Source organism: Bufo bufo, chromosome 9, assembly GCF_905171765.1.
Source record: "Bufo bufo chromosome 9, aBufBuf1.1, whole genome shotgun sequence".
Lineage (NCBI taxonomy): Eukaryota > Metazoa > Chordata > Amphibia > Anura > Bufonidae > Bufo > Bufo bufo.
This window is the reverse complement of record NC_053397.1, coordinates 199,847,902-199,869,498: the sequence shown is the minus strand read 5'-3', so window position 1 is coordinate 199,869,498 and position 21,597 is coordinate 199,847,902. Positions and strand designations below refer to the sequence as shown.

General features: G+C 47.3%; 1 protein-coding gene across 2 annotated transcripts in view; it reads right to left on the bottom strand.

The window, feature by feature from the left end:
• FAF1 (Fas associated factor 1) overlaps positions 1-21,037 on the bottom strand; it is a 303,897-nt gene extending 282,860 nt beyond the window's left edge. For both annotated transcript variants that reach the window (XM_040407595.1, XM_040407596.1), the window contains exon 1: positions 20,753-21,037. In XM_040407595.1, the coding sequence (XP_040263529.1) occupies positions 20,753-20,797 (45 nt within the window). In that variant the 5' untranslated portion in view covers positions 20,798-21,037. The remainder of the gene's footprint in view (positions 1-20,752) is intronic.
• Positions 21,038-21,597: the final 560 nt, after the last annotated feature.

Below are 21,597 nucleotides of genomic sequence, written 5' to 3'. Positions count from 1 at the left end.
TGAACAGGCAAAAGATAAAACCGCAGCATGCTACGGTTTAATCTCCGGCGAAAAAAAACTGAAGATTTGCCTGAATGCCTGATCCGGCATTTTTCCCCATAGGAATGTATTATTAAAATACCGGAATGCATGCGCAGACCGGTAAAAATGTGTAAAAAGATACAAGACGGATCCATCTGTTCGCATGACAAGCGGAGAGATGAATTCATTCTTGCAATGCATTTGTGAGATGGATCCGCATCCGGATGCGTCTCACAAATGCTTTCAGTCACATCCAGATCGGCGGATCCGGCGGGCAGTTCCAACGACGGAACTGCTTGCCGGATCACACTGCCGCAAGTGTGAAAGTAGCCTTAGGCCCCTTTCACACGGGAGTTGTGGGAAAAGGTGCGGGTGCGTTCCGGGAACATGCGCGATTTTTCCGCGCGAGTGCAAAACATTGTAATGCGTTTTGCACTCGCGTGAGAAAACTTGCGCATGTTTGGTACCCAAACCCGAACTTCTTCACAGAAGTTCAGGCTTGGGATCGGTGTTCTGTAGATTGTATTATTTTCCCTTATAACATGGTTATAAGGGAAAATAATAGCATTCTGAATACAGAATGCATAGTAAAATAGCGCTGGAGGGGTTAAAAAAAAAAAAAAAAAAAATTAACTCACCTTAATCCACTTGCTCGCGTCGCCCGGCTTCTCTTCTATCTCCTTCTTTGCCGATTGCAGGAAAAGGACCTGTGGTGACATCACTCCGGTCATCACATGATCCATCACCATGGTAAAAGATCATGTGATGGATCATGTGATGACCGGAGTGACGTCACCACAGGTCCTTTTCCTGCAATCAGCAAAGAAGGAGATAGAAGAGAAGCCGAGCTGCGCAATCAAGTGGATTAAGGCGAGTTTAATCATTTAAAAAAAAAAATGTAACCCCTCCAGCCCTATTTTACTAAGCATTCTGTATTCAGAATGCTATTATTTTCCTTTATAACCATGTTATAAGGGAAAATAATAATGATCGGGTCCCCATCCCGATCGTCTCCTAGCAACCATGCGTGAAAATCGCACCGCATCCGCACTTGCTTGCGGAGGCTTACGATTTTCACGCAACCCCATTCATTTCTATGGGGCCTGCGTTACGTGAAAAACGCACAAAGAGGAGCATGCTGCGATTTTCACGCAACGCACAAGTGATGCGTGAAAATCACCGCTCATGTGCACAGCCCCATAGAAATGAATGGGTCGGGATTCAGTGCGGGTGCAATGCGTTCAACTCACGCATCGCATCCGCGCAGAATACTCGCCCGTGTGAAAGGGGCCTTAGTGTTTGTGTTTTTGTTTACTTACTATTAGCCCCCTTAGGGGCTGGAACCCTTGTCCTATTCACCCTTAGGCCCCTTTCACACGGGCGAGATTTCTGTGCGGGTGCAATGCGTGAGGTGAACGCATTGCACCCGCACTGAATCCGGACCCATTCACTTCTATGGGGCTGTGCACATGAGCGGTGATTTTCACGCATCACTTGTGCGTTGCGTGAAAATCGCAGCATGCTCTATGTTGTGGGTTTTTCACGCAACACATGCCCCATAGAAGTTAATGGGGCTGCGTGAAAATCGCAAGCATCCGCAAGCAAGTGCGGATGCTGTGCGATTTTCACACATGGTTGCTAAGATGAAAGTCTATTCACTGTGTTATTTTCCCTTATAACATGGTTATAAGGGAAAATAATAGCATTCTTTAATACAGAATGCTTAGTAGAAGGTCAATATAATAAACATTGGTGGTGCAGTGCGCCCCCCCCCCCCCCCCCCCCCCCCCCCCAACACCCCAGTATAATAAACATTGGTGGCGCAGTGGGCAGTGCCAATGAGGGTTAAAAAATAAAAAAATTATTAACTCACCTCCTCCAATTGATCGGGTAGCAGCCGGTCTCCTGTTCTTTCTTCAGGACCTGTCAAAGGACCTGTGGTGACATCACTGTGCTCATCACATGGTACATCACATGATCCATCAACATGTTAATGGACCATGTGATAAGCTCAGTGACGTCACCACAGGTCCTGAAGAAAGAACAGGAGACCGGCCGCTACGCGATCAATTGGAGGAGGCGAGTTAATTATTTTTTATACCCTCATTGGCACTTCCCACTGCGCCACCAATGTTTATTATACTGTGGTGTTGGGGGGGGCGCACTGCACCACCACTGTTTATTATATTGTGGTGTTGGGGGGGGCGCACTGCACCACCAAGATAACGGACCTGTTAATACAAATACAGGAGGCGGGTGCCGGAATCAAATAGCCGGCCCCCGACCTCTATGATGGGGAGCTGCGATCCGCTGCAGTAAACCCCTCAGGTACCGCACCTGAGGGGTTAACTGCAGCGGATCGCAGCTCCCTGTTATAGAGGTCGGGTGCCGGCTATTTGATTCTGGCACCCGCCTCCTGTATTTGTATTAACAGGTCAGTTATCTTCATTGGTGGCGCAGTGCCCTAGCCCCTCCCCTCCTCCTCCAGTCTCTCTTCTTATTGGCGGAGGCGGCGGCAGCACAGGGGGAGGGAGAGACTCCTTCTCCACTGCGTTGCTGAGAAGAACATCAGCGGCGGGGCAGAGAACTATCATCTCCTGTGCCCCGCCGCTGTATTCAACGGCAGAGCTGCAGCGGCGGGTATAGTCGCAAATGGCTAAAAAGTCTTGTCGCCATTTGTAAATTCTAAATCGCATTGGCGACCATTTTGGTCGCCATCTGGAGCACTGACATAGTGTGCGATATATCGCTAATAGGATTGTTATTTTAGACGGAAAAAAACGTCCTACAGGAAGTGACAACTGTTGTGGTCTCCTGGTTGGATACTACAGCTGTCACTCAGAACAGAGGGGAGGCAGAGAGGACTTCCCAGTGAAGCTCCGCCTCCAGTGCAATTGCTGGAGCAGAATAAAAACTCATATTCACACTACCCCTGATGATAAAAACTTCACAACAGGTATGTTTGTAGCGCTCTCCCCAGACCCCACCTAGTCATGGTCAAAACTGTTTACAGAGTCCCTGTGATTCAACGTCTGATAATCTGTCAACAACAAAAAGTACCACTGAGCTTGAAATAAAGGAATTTTACTCAGTATGTAGCTATTTCACCAGAACCCCCATATTTCCCAGAAGAATGCTTCGGGCCGAGAGCCCTGTTATGCATGAGGTGTTACTCTACAAGACCAGCACGGCAGCAAGAAATATTACAATTAGCAAATTACAGTGTACATAAAGATGCAATCACTAAGAACTAGGCTACAATTACTACAATGACTCACTGTGTGCGCCACAAAACCAGTCACCTCAGTATGACCCACCTTTAATATATTGTACATTTGGAGAGAAGTTTCGGCTGAGTTCACACTTGTTTACCCATGCTGGCTACAGACTCCCCCGTAAACATGCATGCTCGGATTAACCAAACATGCACATGTATACCAGACCACGGGGCCACGCTCAGCTCCCAGGGAGCAAAGGATCGGGTATGTTTTAAACTAATATGCCTGATCCTGCCTTCCCTGGATAGCAGATGTGAACCTACAGTCGGACTGACCCATACACATTAGACTAATCACTATTATTATGTGCGTGGCCTATGCACATATCTAATCCACACAGTGGATGGGCACAGCAAATACCTGCATGCACAACCAGTAGGACTGATATGGACATGACCTGCGCACATTGCTGCATTGACAGCCTACAATGTCTTTTGGATCCATAATCTACCTCTGACTTTCAGGCATTTTCCATTACGTTATATTATGGAGGTGCACACCCCCCCCCCCCCCCCCAGGTATAAGCCTTGACCAGCCGAGTAATATACTCAGCTTTTTATCAGTGCCATAGACTTTAAATGGAGCAGCAGGGAGCATATACTCAAGCACTGCTCCATTCATACTCCACCAAGCTGTAGTCTAGTGGCCGAGGCAAATGTAGAAGTGGGGATCCAGCAATGGGATCCCCGCCAATTTAACATTTAGCAGTTATCCAGTGGATAGGTGATAAAGGATTCAGACAGGCGCTATGTGTGTGTGTGTGTGTGGGCTAAAACAGGACTCACAGGCTTCCTCCATGTGTGGGTGGGCTAAAACAGGACTCACAGGCTTCCTCCATGTGTGGGTGGGCTAAAACAGGACTCACAGGCTTCCTCCATGTGTGGGTGGGCTAAAACAGGACTCACAGGCTTCCTCCATGTGTGGGTGGGCTAAAACAGGACTCACAGGCTTCCTCCATGTGTGGGTGGGCTAAAACAGGACTCACAGGCTTCCTCCATGTGTGGGTGGGCTAAAACAGGACTCACAGGCTTCCTCCATGTGTGGGTGGGCTAAAACAGGACTCGCAGGCTTCCTCCATGTATGGGTGGGCTAAAACAGGACTCGCAGGCTTCCTCCATGTGGGGGTGGGCTAAAGCAGGACTCACAGGCTTCCTCCATGTTTGGGTGGTCTAAAACAGGACTCACAGGCTTCCTCCATGTTTGGGTGGGCTAAAACAGGACTCACAGGCTTCCTCCATGTTTGGGTGGGCTAAAGCAGGACTCACGGGCTTCCTCCATGTTTGGGTGGGCTAAAACAGGACTCACAGGCTTCCTCCATGTTTGGGTGGGCTAAAACAGGACTCACAGGCTTCCTCCATGTTTGGGTGGGCTAAAGCAGGACTCACAGGCTTCCTCCATGTTTGGGTGGGCTAAAACAGGACTCACAGGCTTCCTCCATGTGTGGGTGGGCTAAAACAGGACTCACAGGCTTCCTCCATGTGTGGGTGGGCTAAAGAAGGACTCACAGACTTACTCCATGTGTGGGTGGGATAAAGCAGGACTCACAGGCTTCCTCCATGTGTGGGTGGGCTAAAGCAGGACTCACAGGCTTCCTCCATGTGTGGGTGGGATAAAGCAGGACTCACAGGCTTCCTCCATGTGTGGGTGGGCTAAAGCAGGACTCACAGGCTTCCTCCATGTGTGGGTGGGCTAAAGGACTCACAGGCTTCCTCCATGTGTGGGTGGGATAAAGCAGGACTCACAGGCTTCCTCCATGTGTGGGTGTGAAATTCAAACATTTCAGTTTCATCAGGAGACGCAGACTACTTGTTCCAGACAATGAACCTATGCCACAATGGTTTAGATCTATACAGCCCTTATACATATTATGTTCAGTCATTTCTTAGCCCCAGGGGTAGCTGAACTTGAAATGACCATAACTACTATTTCTTCTGATTTGCGAACTTTTCCAGACGCCTGAATGGAAAATGTGCTCATTAACCCGGTGATACAATCGATGTCTGGTTATCACAGTGGGGAGAAGTGCTATTCAGAAGTCTAGTAAAACCGGGTGGCAAGTCCCACGAGAGCTGTGACAGTGTCCATTAGGGACTATGGAACATCTAAGGCCTCATGCACATGATCGTATGTATTTTGTGGTCCGCAAAAAATATGGATGATGTCCGTGTGCATTCCGTATTTTGCGGAACGGAACAGCTGGCCCCTAATAGAACGGTCCTATTCTTGTCCGTAATGCGGACAATAATAGGACATATTTTATTTTTTTGCGGAATGGAAATACGGGGACATACAGAAACGGAATGCACACAGAGTACCTTCCATTTTTTTGCGGACACATTGAAATGAATGGTTCCGTATACGGTCCGCAAAAAAAAAAAAAAAAAACGGGAAGATATGTAAAGAAAATACGTTTGTGTGCATGAGCCCTAAATGGGATTTTTAACAACTTGACGTGAGCAGAGGACTTGAAGGTTTAGATTTACAATATTTGGCTTTTAGGCAGAAGTGCTCACATCTGGAAGGAGTTTGCCGGGGAGCTGGCGATGGGGTACGTGATTAAAATAGGAACCATTCCCTGAGCTGCAGGTGCGGGAGATATTTTAAGGGTTGCTTGTGTACCACTCATCATGAAGTGTTTACTGACTGGAAACCTAAACACATATGTTACGTGTTCTCATGTCTATGCACATAATCAGCGGGAGAGGGTCCGGAACTGACAATACTCACTTTCTGGACACCTGCAACATATATAGTCCAGATAGTTTCCAGAATAATCATTTATTGAGCCACTGAAAGACTGTCCCAAGACAAAGACTTAACTCTTAGCGCTCATGCACACGAACGCTGTTTGGCTCCGCTTCCGAGCCGCATTTTTTGCGGCTCGGTTGCAGACAGATTCACTTCAATGGGGCCGCAAAAGATGCAGACAGCTCACGGAGATGTGGACAGCATCCGTGGCTCCGTTCCTTGGCCCCGCAAAAAAAAAAAAATAGAACATGTCCGATTCTTGTCCGTTTTGCAGACAAGAAAAGGCATTTCTGTTACGGGTGGCCCGTTCCGTTTCGCAAATTGCAGAAAGCCCACAGGCTGCATCCGTGTGCATGAGCCCTTATCCAGAATACGGGGGTCATTTATTAAGACCGGCCAAAGTTGTTTAGAGGCGCCAGCGTAGACTTAGACCATTTTCTATGCCTAGTATAGACTACCAGCCCGTCCCCTTCCACACCATGCCCACTTTTGTAGATCTGGCGTGAGAAGGGAAAAGTCTCATATTGCGGAGCAAAGAACCTCTGTGCCGCAATCTGCAACAGTAATACGCCTAATATAGACATATTTCTGTTAGTAAAGAACCCCCTAAGTGTCTGATCTGTAGGGGGTCTAATTGCTGGAGCCCCCACCAATCACGCTAGCAAAGGCCCTGTCTTGCCCCATTTTAATGGAGCAGCAGTCACCTAGCGGAGTGCTAGTGTTCGTCTATCTCTGGCAGTCATATACAGCTGAATGGAGCGGCAACACGTGCGTGGTCCACTACCTTTAATTTGGTGGCTTCTAATAACTCCGGCGAATGGGTGTAGGCTGCAATACCAAGCACAGCCACTACACAAAGTGCGGCACTGTGCTTGCATGCTTACCAGTGCACCACGGCCTCTTCATATAGCAGATCGGCGGGTGTGTCGGACCCCCACAGATCAGATAATGCAGACCTATCCTGATGAGAAGTCATCAATATTCCACACCCAGAAAACCTCTTTAAAAGGGGGTTTTAAAGATTTTTATAACTGATGACCTATCCTCCAACACCCAGGACCGCTGCCGATCAGCTGTTTGAGAAGGCACCGGCGCTCAGAGCAGCACTGCGGCCTTCTCTCAGCTAGGCCACGGACGTCACGTTCATCGGTCGCAAGGCCTAGGTGCATTCATTGAAGTGAATGGGGCTGTGCTGCGATACCACTATAAATGTACAGCACTGTGCTTGATGAGCTGAGAGAAGGCCGCGGTGCTACTGCGAGCGCTGGTGCCTTCTCAAACAGCAGATTGGCGGGGGTCCTTGGTGTCGGACCCCCACCAATCAGAAAATAGGTCATCAGTATAAAAGGCTACTTTCACACTGGCGTTTCTGGGTCCGCTTGTGAGATCCGTTTCAGGGCTCTCACAAGCGGCCCAAAACGGATGAGTTCAGCCCCAATGCATTCTGAATGTATAAGGATCCGTTCAGAATGCATCAATTTGGCTGCGTTTGGTCTCCGTTGCGTTTTTTAGGCGATCACTAAAATGCAGCTTGCAGCATTTTGGTGTCTGCCTGACGATGCGGAGCCAAATGGATCCGTCCTGACTTACAAGTTAAGTCAATGAGGACGGTTCAGTTTTTCACTGACACAATATGGTGCAATTGAAAACGGATCCGTCCCCCATTGACTTTCAATGTAAGTCAGGACGGATCCATTTTGACTTAGACTTTTTTTTGAATGAATAATGCAAACGGATCCGTTCTGAACGGATACAAGCGTTTGCATTATCAGTGCGGATCCGTCTGTGCAGATACAAGACTGATCCGCACCGAACGCAGGTGTTAAAGTAGCCTTAAATGGGTTGCCAAGATTTAGAAAAACCTGTCTGCTTTATTCCAAAAACAGCACCGCCTCTGTCCACAGGTTGCGTGTGGTATTGCAGCTCGGCCAATTGTCTCACATGGAACTGAGCTGCAATACTAGACATAACCCATAGGACAGGGTCGGTGCTGGTTTTTGAAAGATTGCAGAAACGCATTTTCTAATCCTAGACAACCCCTTTAAGGGTTATATAGTCTTGGATGGGAAGGGAAAGTTATAGTCAAGGGAAGCCATGCAGGTGTGGCAATATACCGCTTGTTACAATGTGCTGCCTTATTTTACTTTATTCCCTCTTTATTTTTCTATTTTGCACTATTTAGATATATTTGTATTTACTAGGCATATGCCTTTTATATTATTTTTTTTTAATGTGATGTTAGCAACTTAAAAAGCAAGCTGACTCTGAAATGCAGGAAGAGCTGAGTTATACTGGAGTATAAGAGTGAAGATGATATCATAACTAATATTAAAGGGACAGACCTAATAGGGGCGCTGCTACCGCCATAGAGTAGTGAGGAGTCCTCTACACAGATCACCGACAACCAAGACGAACAAAAGAAAGGGGAGCGGCAGCTGGTTTCATGAAAGAGCCAAAAAACGAGGCCGTTTTCTGCTTACTCATGGGAACAGCTGAGTCATAGCAATAACTGATGGACGAGTCAGCACAACCTGTCACACTGCGCAGAACTCCCTGTACAATACAGCAGCACGGAAAACTGGAACTGCCTGTGTGATAATCAGTGGACACGTGGAAGAGAGGAAGAAGGAGGAGGCGACACAAATGTTCCTAGGGTGAATGCAACCCTGGAAGAAATACGGAACCAGTGATGGAATGAAGGAGAAAATGAAGGGCTGTATACAGTGAGAAGAGACGGCTGGCGGGTGACAGAGAAGGCAGCTATACATAGCGTTAGCGCTGCTCAACACTTAGTGATCAGGCAGAGAGAAACAAAATGATGACAGTCGGAGGTCAAACGTCTCGCCGGACATTTACCGACTGTCACATTTGGTGTAGGATGGATCGGGAAAAGGGAGAAGAAGAAAAGCGCCACTCTCAAAGTAACCAATAATAACGGCTAGATAACGCCCAAAGGGGTGAGAGGTGGTGTCAAAGGAACCAGTCCGGAAGGACAGGCCGGCACATTTACGCAGGAGCGAGAATTCTTACGAATGTTCATTCCCCCTATAGTTGCCCCAATCCTCGGCCTATAGATTAGTGAGGGTTTAAAAAGCCTCTGTCAGCATGATCAACCCTATTAAACCACCCATATTCTTTGGTAGGGTTGATCATGTTGATTAAAACGATACCTTCGTTATTTTTGCATACATAAGTGTTTCCGAGATATCCATCTTTTATTATTAAGCAAATTAGCTATTTCGAACACCAAAGGGCTGGCCAGTAGCCTCGGAGCACCGCTATTGTAACGCCCATCTTCCAACCACCTACTTTAGAGCCAAATATCCCGGCTAGCCCTCGTGCCTGATCTGTGGCTCAGTGACTCGAGCAGTGCAGATTCCAACTGTGCAAGCACCGAGGACACGGCAGTCACCCTTGGGAGAGGAGACACAAGCAGCTTCGCTGACAGAAGAAGCGCGCAGCAGCTGCAAGAATTGTGAGGGGAGTACGTGCTCCTCCACCTACAGTACATCCTCCCTGGTCCTTGGGAAGCAGCAGCAGATTGAGTTCACAAGGGCTGAGTCACTGAGCCATGGCCCAGGCACGAAAATATACAGCTAGATGGAGGGAGTGCCCAGAGGGGGTTGGGTGTTAAAACAGAGGTGCTCCAAGGCCTCTGGCCAGCCCCCTGGCTTGTGAAAGAGATAATTTGCATAATGACAAAAAAAGTAGATGATATCTCGGGAACGCTTCTAAACATAGCCTAATATGTTAAAGGACATCTGTCAGCAGAATTGTACCTATGACACTGGCTGACAGGTTAGGTTACTTTCACACACGCGTTTGGTGCGGATCCGTCATGGATCTGCACAAACCGACCGTTCAGATAATACAACTGTCTGCACCCATTCAGAACAGATCCGTTTGTATTATCTGTAACATAGCCAAGACGGATCCGTCATGAACTCCACTGAAGGTCAATAGAGGATGGATCTGTTTTCTATTGTGCCAGATTGTGTCATAGAAAACGGATCCGTCCCCATTGACTTACATTGTGTCAGGAAGGATCCGTTCGGCTCAGTTTCGTAAGACGGACACCAAAACGCTGCTTGTCCGCCTCCAAAGCGGAATGGAGACTGAACAGAGGAAAAACTGATGCATTCGGAACGGATCCTTTTCCATTCAGAATGCATTAGGGCAAAACTGATCCGTTTTGGACCGCTTGTGAGAGCCCTGAACGGATCTCACAAACGGAAAGCCAAAACACCGGTGTGAAAGTAGCCTTACATGTGCACTTGGCAGCTGAAGGCACCTGTGTTGCTCCCATGTTCATATGTGCCTGCACTGCTGAGAAAAATTATGTTTTCATATATGCAAATGAGCCTCTTGGAGCAACGGGGGCGTTACCATTACACCTAGAGGCCTAGTCCTGTCATAGGCCCTAGAGCAGTGGTGGCGAACCTATGGCTTTCAATGTAAGTCAAGACAGAGGCAGCACTCAGAGCCCTCTCTGTGGGCACCCGCACCCAGGAAAAAGTCTATGGTGTACCAATATGCCTTAGGCTCCATTCACACGTCCGCAAGCGTTGTCCGCACCCATTCTGCAATTGTGCGGACCCATTCATTCTCTATGGGGCCGGAAGAGACGCGCTATGTGCTCTCCGCATGCGCATTTCCCGGAGCACGCCTCCGATCTTATGTCCCGCAGCTCTGCAAAAAAATAGAGCAATTGCGGACAAGAATAGGCAGTTCTATGGGGGTGCCGGCCGGGTGCATTGTGGATCCGCAATACACTACGGATGTGTGAATGGACCCTTAGACGTTTCCTGCCATTCATCCGCGCAGGACGCACTATGGCTATTATAGATAAATAAGTGAGTTTTTGGTTGCCGTTTGGGCACTCGGCCTCTAAAAGGTTCACCATCACTGCCCTAGAGGCTCATTTGCATATATTAAAACATAATTTGTCTCTTTTTCTGACTCAACATTTCAAGACCCACAACATTTTTACTCTTCTGCCAACAAAGCTGTGCGGGTGCTTGTTTTTTCAGGGGACACACAATTTTTTGTCTCGTTTTTGCCAATTCTGAGATTGTTTTGTGGGCTCACTATACAGGATAAAAAATAAATCTGTTCAGCAGCAATATCAATTAGGGCTCATGCACACAACCGTTGGATGTTTTGCTGTCCGTAAATTGCGGATCCGCAAAACACAGATGTCCGTATTTTAGAGAACAGCTGCCCCTAATAGAACAGTCCTATCCTTGTCCGTAATGCAGACAATAATAGTATATGTTCTATTTTTTGCGGAATGGCCACGCGGACATACGAAAATGGAATGCACACCGAGTCATTTCCGTTTTGCAGCCCCATTAAAGTAAACGGTTCCAAATAAAACAGGAATGGACATGGGGGAAAAAAGGCTTGTGTGCATGAGCTTTTATATGCAGTTTTTCTTTTTTCCTTTTTTTTTCTTTGCCATAAAAAGGGTACTTTTAGTGGAGTTTTTCTGTACTTTTTGCTGTGTTTTTTGCAGTAACGCCGGCTCCAGATGCATGAGAAATATGAAACACAGAAGTGTTTTTTGCTGATGATGTTTTTCTTCATCTGGTGCCTTTTTTCTCATTCTACCTTCCTTTAAAAACGCAGCATGATGGGAGAGAAAAATGGCAGTGGCAGTAAAAACTTTCATATCGTGATGCCCAACATATTTGTGACTTTTAGCCCAACGCATCATTTATGCCAGAAACCGGTGTAAAGGATAGTTCAATATACAGCGGTACATTTGTCATTTCTGCCGCATGATACGGCTGCAAATGCAACAAATTTGTTAGGAGGCCTGTACAATTTAATAAATTTGGCGCATTCTGTGCCATCAGGCTTCATACCAAGGCCTCTTTCACTCGTCAGTGATTCGCACCTTGTGCTTTCCGTGGTCTCCATTGACTTTAATACATCAGTGGTTTACCACGGACCATGGGTCTGGGGTTACACCACTGCAGCATGCCCTATTTGTCCGTGATTACGGATCCCTCTTGCACATTATAGTCTATGGCCCTGATTTATTAAACCTTCACTCCAAAATTCTGGCATAAAAAAGTTGCAAAAATAGGGCTTTGGCGAATTTTTGTACTGTCTTTTTTGCTTTAAAATTTGCAACTTTTTGTATTTTTTGCACCACTCACTCTAGTTTTGTAATGTGGGTGGGAAAGTGGGCGTGGTTAGCTATGTAAATGAGTTTCACTCCAGATTTATCATTGAGAGTTGTTTTTTTTTAAAAGTCACAATGTCACTCCAGGAGGAGGGTGGAGCAGGAAAACCGGATCACCTCCTCTAGACAAAAAGGGTTAGGCCTCTTGCACACGAACGTGTTTTTTTTTTTTCGTTTACGTAACATTTTTTGCGTTCCGTATAGGGTCCATATACGGAACCATTCATTTCAATAGGTCCGCAAAAAAAAACCGGAATGTACTCCGTATCTATTCCGTTTCCGTATTTCCGTTCAAAGATAGAACATGTCCTATTATTTTCCGCATAACGGACAAAGGATAGAACTGTTCTATTAGGGGCCGGATGTTCTGTTGCGTAAAAAAACGGAATGCACACCGATGTCATCCGTATTTTTTCCGGATCCGTTTTTTGCGGACCGTAAAACACTGAAAAAGCCACACGGTCATGTGCAATAGGCCTTAGGTCTAAGGCCTCATGCACAAGACCGTAGGTATTTTGAAGTCCGCAAAAAATACGGATGACGTCCGTGTGCATTCCATATTTTGTGGAACGGAACAGCTGGCCCCTAATAGAACAGTCCTATCCTTGTCCGCAATGCGGACAATAATAGGACATGTTCTATTTTTTTGCAAAACGGAAATACGGACACACGGAAACAGAATGCACACGGAGTACCTTCCGTGTTTTTGTTTTTGCGGACCCATTGAAATTAATGGTTCCGTATACAGTCTGCAAAAAGAAAACGGAACGGACACGGAATGAAAATAGGTTTGTGTGCATAAAGCCCTCCAACGCAGACTAGAGCAAAACTGACTTCAAATGTTCCCCTCAAGATAAATTTCGCCCCATGGGTTCGTGAAAAGCACAGACACAATATGAATGCCATCCGTGTTTGGCCGGGGCTTTCACGGACCATTGGCGGGAGATGCTGTGGAAGCTAATGTTATAGCCCAGCAGTGTATGTGGAATACAGAGGACAAAACGGATCCTTCACATACATCTTCACGGATGACCCAGGGATCATTTTGTCATGGATGACATAACAGACCTGCGAATGAGGCCTAAGAAAGGCGTGTGTAATGACAGTTTTACTAGATCTGCCACACCCGTGGGCAAAAATCACAGCAAAACCCATCGGCAGCAAAAAGAAGAAAAACACGTTTTTTGTGTTTTGTTTTTTACTGGTAAACAAAAGCCCCCGGTGATCACATCGTGCAAATGAGGCTGAGCTGCGCCTCGGTCATGTGACTGATGAACATGTTGTCACTGGCCTAGGAAAAGCTGGAGAAGGCCGTGACGCTACTGCGAGAATCGGTTCAGATCAGCGGGGGTCCCAGGTGTCGGACCCCCACCGGTCACATACTGATGACCTGTTCAGAGGATAGGTCATGAATAATAAAAATCTGAAAACTCCTTTCAAGGCTATGTACGCCTTTCTGAGCAATTCTTTTATGGTTGAATTTTTACTCATTTTGGGCTAAAAATAATTTTTCAATTGATCTTTATTAAAAATATTCAGCTGTTTTGTCACAAAGGGTTAGCTGTTTGTCTAGCGGTGTGACTGGTACTTTTTACTTTCACTTTGTGCCTAAACCTCATCTCTAAAAAGGTCATAAACACTTATTTAAAGGGGTCCTCTCACTTTTGCAAATGGCATTTATCATGTAAAGAAAGTGAATACAAGGCAGTTACTAAGGTATTGTGATTGTCCATATTGCCTCCTTTGCTGTCTGGATTCATTTTTCCATCACATTATACACTGCTCGTTTCTATGGTTACGACCACCACCCTGCAATCCAGCACCTGTGGCCGTGCTTGCACACTAAAGGAAAAAGCACAGTCCCGTCCACCAGAGAGGCTGGAGCTTTTTCCTATAGTATGCAAGCACGTCCACCACTGCTAGAATACAGGGTGGTCGTAACCCCTGGAAACGACCAGTCTAATGTGATGGAAAAATGAAAGAAGCCATCAAAGGAGGCAATACGGACAATCACAATACACTAGTAAGAGACTGGTATTCACTTCTCTACATGATTAATGCTATCTGCGGAAGTGAGACGAGCCCTTTAAGCCACATTCTTATCAGTAAAATTGAGCTATAATGAGTTTATAAGGTCAGAGATCAGATATAAGGAGCCATCAGTGAACCGAGAGAAAATTCAGATCCTGCTACTAGTGTGTGTGCCGTTTCTCGGGGGGCATGCCCGTTTTACTGCAGCTTGTGCCAGTTGAAGGGTGGCAGTGAGCATGTGCTTCCATCTCAGTGTGCTGAGAAATTAGAAAAAGAAAAAAAACAGCAGGTGGCGCTATACAGATAGATTTCAGTGACCACGTACTTTTCAGCTTATAAGACGCAGGATTTAGAGGAGGAAAATAAACCTCAAATCAGACCCCCTTCATCAGACCCGACAATTAGACCCCCAAACTCCAACAGCCTCAGATCAGCCCTCCACACTCCCCAACAGCCTCAGTTCAGGCTCCTTTCCCCCCCCCCCCCCCCAATCAGCCTAAGATCAGGGCTCTCCCCCCCCTCAGCCTCAGTTCAGGCCCCCTCCCATCAGACCAGGCAGGGTGAGTAGAGCCAGCGCAGCACTTCCCTCACCTCCCAGCGCCTCCTGCATGCTGATGACTGCTTTCATAATGGCAGCGGTCATTAGGATTTGGACTATAAGACTCTCTGTCAAATATGCGTCCTATAGTCTGAAAAATACGGTACATGTAATTACAAAAGTATTCAGATCCAGGTCCTGCAGCTCTGGAGGACCTAGTGCTCCACTACATTACCCTACAGGATAACCCACTGATTTCAATGGGCACAGTGTAAGGCCTATTGCACACGACCGTATGGCTTTTTCAGTGTTTTGTGGTCCGTTTTTCACGGATCCGTTGTTCCGTTTTTTGTTTCTGTTGTGTTTCCGTTTCTGTTCCGTTTTTCCGTATGGCATATACAGTATACAGTAATTACATAGATAAAATTGGGCTGGGCATAACATTTTCAATAGATGGTTCAGCAAAAAACGGAACGGAAACGGAAGACATACGGATGCATTTCCGTATGTGTTCCGTTTTTTTTGCGGACCCATTGACTTGAATGGAGCCACGGACCGTGATTTGCGGGCAATAATAGGACATGTTCTATGTTAAAACGGAACGGAAAAACGGAAATACGGAGACGGAATGCATACGGAGTACATTCCGTTTTTTTGCGGAACCATTGAAATGAATGGTTCCGTATACAGACCGTATACAGAACGCAAAAAACGGCCAGTAAACGGGAAAAAAAAACGGCCGTGTGCAGAAGGCCTTATGCTAAGGGACCTATCACACTGCCCGATTGCCAATAAACACAGCAATCGTTTGTATAACACACATATAAATCCCTAGAACAAGCCAAGTACACAGGAGAGTAACGATCGCAGTTGTTCCTCCCCCATTCCGTTCTATTGTTTTTCGGCAGGACATGCCTTATTGCACAGGGAGATGTGGCGCTGATCAGGAGGCATTTTTCCTTCTGATGAAATATGCAAATCAGCCAAACGAGTGTCTGCTCGTCTATCAGCTGCTCAGCTGCATGATTATACTGGCCAATTATTAGGAACAAGTGTTCATAGGAATATTTTTTCCTGATCACGGCCCTGAAAGTTGCTCAGTGTTAGGCTGGGTTCACACGAGCGGATGCCGTGCGTGGCATCCGCTCCGTTAAAGAGTGCCAAGACCCGATGCAGACTGCAGAGGCACGGAGCATTAACATGACTGATAATGCTCCGTGCCTCTCTGTGACCTCTTTACTACGAAATCACAGTGAGATAAAGTTGTCACTGTGATTTCGTAGTAAAGAGATCACAGAGAGGCAGAGAGCATTATCAGTCATGTTAATGCTCCGTGCCTCTGCAGTCTGCATCGGGTCTTGGCACTCTTTTAACGGAGCGGATGCCACGCACGGCAACCGCTCGTGTGAACCCAGCCTTAGGCCTCTTTCACACGGGCGCCGCATGTGAGGGCCGGATAGGAAGCGGGTGCGTCGCGGCAAAATGCGCGATTTTTCCGCGCGAGTGCAAAGCATTGTAATGTGTTTTGCACGCGCGTGAGAAAAATCGGCATGTTTGGTACCCAGACCCGAACTTCTTCACAGAAGTTCGGGTTTGGGTTAGGTGTTGTGTAGATTTTATTATTTTCCTTTATAACATGGTTATAATGTAAAATAATAGCATTCTTAATACAGAATGCATAGTACAATAGGGCTGGAGGGGTTAAAAAAAAGTAAAAATAAATAAAACTGACCTTAATCCACTTGTTCGCGCAGCCCGGCTTCTCTTCTTTCTTCTTCTTTGAGGAATAGGACCTTTGGTGACGTCACTGCACTCATCACATGGTCCATCACATGATCATGGACTGTCTGATGAGCGCAGTGACGTCACCACAGGTATTTTTCCTCAAAGAAGAAGAAAGAAGAGGAGCCGGGCTGCGCGAACAAGTGGATTAAGGCGAGTTTAATTTTTTTTTTTTTTTTTTTTTTTTTTTTTTAACCCCTCCATCCCTATTTTACTAAGCATTCTGTATTAAGAATGCTATTATTTTCCCTTATAACTATGTTTGTTATAAGGGAAAATAATAAAGATCGGGTCCCGATCCCGATCGTCTCCTAGCAACCACGCGTGAAAATCGCACCGCATCCGCACTTGCTTGCGGATGCTTGCGATTTTCACGCAGCCCCATTCACTCCTGCGTTGCGTAAAAAACGCACAATATAGAGCATGCTGCGATTTTCACGCAACGCACAAATGATGCGTGAAAATCACCGCTCATGTGAACAGCCCCATAGAAAAAAAATGGGTCCGGATCCAGTGCGGGTGCAATGCGTTCACCTAACGCATTGCACCCGCGCGGAAAACTCGCCCGTGTGAAAGAGGCCTTAGGCTACATGCACACGAACATTGTTTGTTTCCGCGTCCATTCCGTTTTTTTTGCGGATAGGATGCGGACCCATTCATTTCAATGGGTCCGCATCAGTATGTCCGTTCCGTAGCCCAGCAAAAAAAAAAAATAGAACATGTCCTATTCTTGTCCGTTTTAGGCATTACTACAATGGAACCGCAAAAAAAAAAAACGGATGGCATACGGATGTCATCCTTTTTTTTTGGGCGGACCGCAAAACACATACGGTCGTGTACATGTAGCCTTAGAATGCATTATTGCCCATGTCGCCAAGCCATAGGAGCTGATCACAGACAGGCCCAGCAGCAGACTCCCCTATGATCAGGGGGAGGTAGTGACGGAGCAACCAATTTAAAGAGGACCCATCCCCAACCGTGATATGTCCGTTTTAGTAAATATCCGCGTCCCCCATAAATGATTATTCTCGAGCATTTTTTCCCATAACTCTGTGTTGTGATGTAACTCCTAGAAATGTAAGAAAAAATTATAATAAATGGGTGTTACCACACACCTCATCTATGGGGTATTTCACTACACGGGCAGCGTTCTGTGTGCATTCCGCATCATGGAAGCAGACCCATTCACTTTAATGGGACCGCAAATCCGGAGATGCGGAATGGTGCGGAACGGAAGCACAGAACGGAACCCTACGGAAGCACAACGGAGTGCTTCCGTGGGGTTTCATCCCGTACTTCCATTCCGCAAAAAAATAGAACATGTCCTATCTTTTTGCGGAACGGCCGGATCGCGGACCCATTAAAGTGAATTGGTCTGCGATCTGCTGCGGCTGCCCCACGGTTGGTGTTCGTACATTGCGGCCCGCAATTCGCAGCACGGCCACGGCGCGCACACGTTCGTGTGCAGGAGGCCTAACCCATTTACACTCGTGTTGAGGACCAGAAAACCACGGGTCCACAAAACATGGGCACCGGGCATGTGAACTATGCATCGCGGTGCGGACTCATCCGCTTCAACTAGTCCACAAGATGTGGCAAAAGATAGGACATGTCCTATCTTTTGTAGCGAGGAGGGCTTCCAGGTTCGTGCCTCCGTGCCACAAAAGATAGGACATGTCCTATCTTTTGCCACATCTTGTGGACCGTGGACACATTGAAGTCAATGGGTCTGTAACGCAATGTGGAATGGATACTGCCGGTGCCCCTGTTGTGCGAATCCGCGGTTTGCGGCCAGCAAACACTTTCAGCACTGACAGGACAATGTCAGACTCTGTAGGGACAACCAGCTATTAGATTATTCATGAATTTCCAGGAGGAATGACAGAGGAATGACACAGAATCATATGAAGAGTGGTTCCAGAATTGTTAGTATATGAGGAACACAAGTATTTAGTAAAACAGACATGACAGGAGGGGTGACAGGTCCTCTTTAAAAACAGCAGAACTATAATTTACGGGATTACTTTTTCAGTACCGGAAATAAAAGCATAAACTTTCAGCTTATGACAATACGGGGAAAAAAAAGAGAACATCTCCTATTCTTGTCCGTTTTGGATCCGCAAAAAAAAAAAAAACACGGATGGCATACGGATGTCATCCGTTTTTGTTTTGAGTATCCGCAATTTGAAGACCGCAAAACACATACGGTCGTGTGCATGTAGCCTTAAGTTGAGTGACATGTCTGACTGCTGGGAGACTCAGCAGCATGTTGTACGTGTAGGACTACAAGTCCCAGCTGCACAATGACACTGCTGATACACACAGGATCTCCCCCCTACCTGTTCTTATGCAATGCTCTGCAGAACTCCTCTGTCGGCTCCTGTGCCCAGCATTTGTCTCCTCACTGCCTGCAGCTAATCAGTAAAGCTTTCAACCCTGAGTCTGTGCTACTGAAGGGGTTAATGTTTTCCTCAAGAATCCAGGAAGAGAGCAGAAAGCAACAGAGGCAGTGCAGAGGGGGGGGGGGGGGGGGGGGGGGGCGCAGCCAGCACAGTGACCTCTGGTGTACAGGCGGCACATATCTGCTCTCTCAGGCTTGTGCACCAAACATCATCAGAGCAGGGAGAGAGGCTGACATCACAGGTCATGTGACCCTCAGTGAAAGCTGAGAAAGCAGCAACTGAAGATAAAGTAAGTGAATTGTAAAGTCCTTACATTTGCCTAGTTAAAAACATACAAAGAACAAAAAAATAACTCATACAACCCCTTTAACTCCTGTGACAGGAGCTACTGCAGCTTCGTTCTATGGAGGTGCATGGGGTCTTGTGTACCCTGTAAGGAGTTCCGTGCAACACCGTATGTTGCTGATGACCTCCCCTAGCAGCAATCTTTACAGGGGGAATACCGCCATAATCATATAATCCTCCAACTGACCCAGTACCACCAGTAATCAAACAATATTAAAGGGGTTCTACAGCATCTTTATATTGATGGGCTATCTTCAGGATAGGTCATCAATATCAGATTGGTGGGGGTCCGACTCTCAGCACCAGGTCCAGCACCGGAAACAGGTTAGTGCAGCGCTGTTCGCATTCACTTGAATAAGGCTTTTGGATGGATCCACTCACTAGGGTACCGTAAGAGTAGGTTTAACTCTGGCAGACTATAGTTATTTGATGATGGACCCCCATCAAGAACAGCAGTGGCCTAGACAGAGAAGTAGCTATAGCCACTGACTGGGCTCTCTCGTCCTCAGGTTTGACCCTTCGGACTACCACTCCTCAGTGTGACCCAGTGATCAGACATGCTGTAAGGTGTCGGAGCATAGTCAGAAGACCGGGCACAGAGCACCCGCTGTACAGATCCTTGGTCCAATGTCTGGGGGAGCTGTAGCCGCCTGGATGTGTGGGCTTCATATCTTGAGGGGAGGCCCGTCAGTCGGCAGCTATCCTCCAGAAGTGATGCCCTTCACTTAGGACCGAGACAGCGGCTTTCAGCATGCCCAGACTTGCTTCTGATGGTCTGTACACTGTCTCGGACAACTACTGCTGGCAACGCAACACGGTTGACGCCCCTGAGATCATCTTCTCAAAAGGTGTATTAAAGGGGGTTGTCCAGGATTTTGATATTGATGATCCATCCTCAAGATCATTAATATGAGATGGTGGGGGTCCGACTCCCGGCACCCCCGTCAATCAGCTGTCTGAAGGGGCTGTTGTGTTCTCACCAGAGCACTGTGGACCCTTTAAACAGCTGATCGCTGGAAGCCGGACCCCCACCGATCAGATATCGATGACCTATCGTGAGGATAAGTTATTAATATCAAAATCCTGGACAATCCCTTTAAAGGGGTATAAAAAACATTTACGGCAGGATCGGTGATAAAAGTATGATCACTGGGGGTCCGACTGCTGCGAGTGTGTGTGACCATTGCTCCACTGACTCCTATCGGACTGACGGTGGTCACGCAGGCGCACTACCGCTCCGTTCACACAGGGGACCCCATTCTCGCTGTCGCTGGGGGTCCCCAGAACCTTAGTGCTTATCAATGAGCTGATGTCATATCTGTCATCCCCCATAATAATGTAATCAGCAACTTCTAGGGGTCCCTGAGGATGAGCCCCCCGCCATTTACACCCTATACACCTTTCGACCCCCTTGTACCTGGAAGTCCGCCAGGATCATCTCTCTGTCAGTGTTGGAAGCCATGTCACCCCCGGAGAAGCCGCTTTGTGGGTGTCAGTGAAGGGAGACCGGTTAGCAGATCATGAACTCTAGTTGGGGCCCCTCGGGGCCTGTACCAGGCTTCAGCGACGGGGACAGTCCGGGTTCCGTTCACTTCTCCTGGTCCCGAGGCCTGCTGCTGCTCTGTGTCTCTGCTGCCAGCCGCTGTCTCCTCTCTCTCCGCCGCCGCACGGCGCTGTCGCACATTTTGCTCGTCACTACAGTCGCGCTGACAGGAGAGCGCTTTGCGGCCGCCACGGTCACGTGCTCCGCTCCAGCCAGGCTGCTGCTATCACCATGGTAACTGGAGTCGCGGTGACGGCTGGATGGAACGCAGCGAGGATTGGGTTTCCCTGCCTCTCCCCAGCCTGCGCCATGTATAACGCATCATTAGCTCTTTGGGGGCAGGGTCGTGTTGTATAGGAGCACAGACAGAATTGTCCAGTTTTATACATCTTTTGAGAGACAGTCCCGGCAAGTTTGGGATGTTGCAGGCTGAACATAAATGGGCGGGGCATATCCATAAATGGGTGGGGCTTATCCATAAATGGGTGATGCTTATCCATAAATGGGCGGTGCTTATCCATAAATGGGCGATGCCTATCCATAAATGGGCGGTGCTTATCCATAAATTGGTGGGCTTATCCATAAATGGGCGATGCCTATCCATAAATGGGCGGTGCTTATCCATAAATGGGCTGTGCTTATCCATAAATGGGTGGGGCTTGTCCATAAATGGGCGATGCTTATCCATAAATGGGTGGGGCTTAGCCATAAATGGGTGA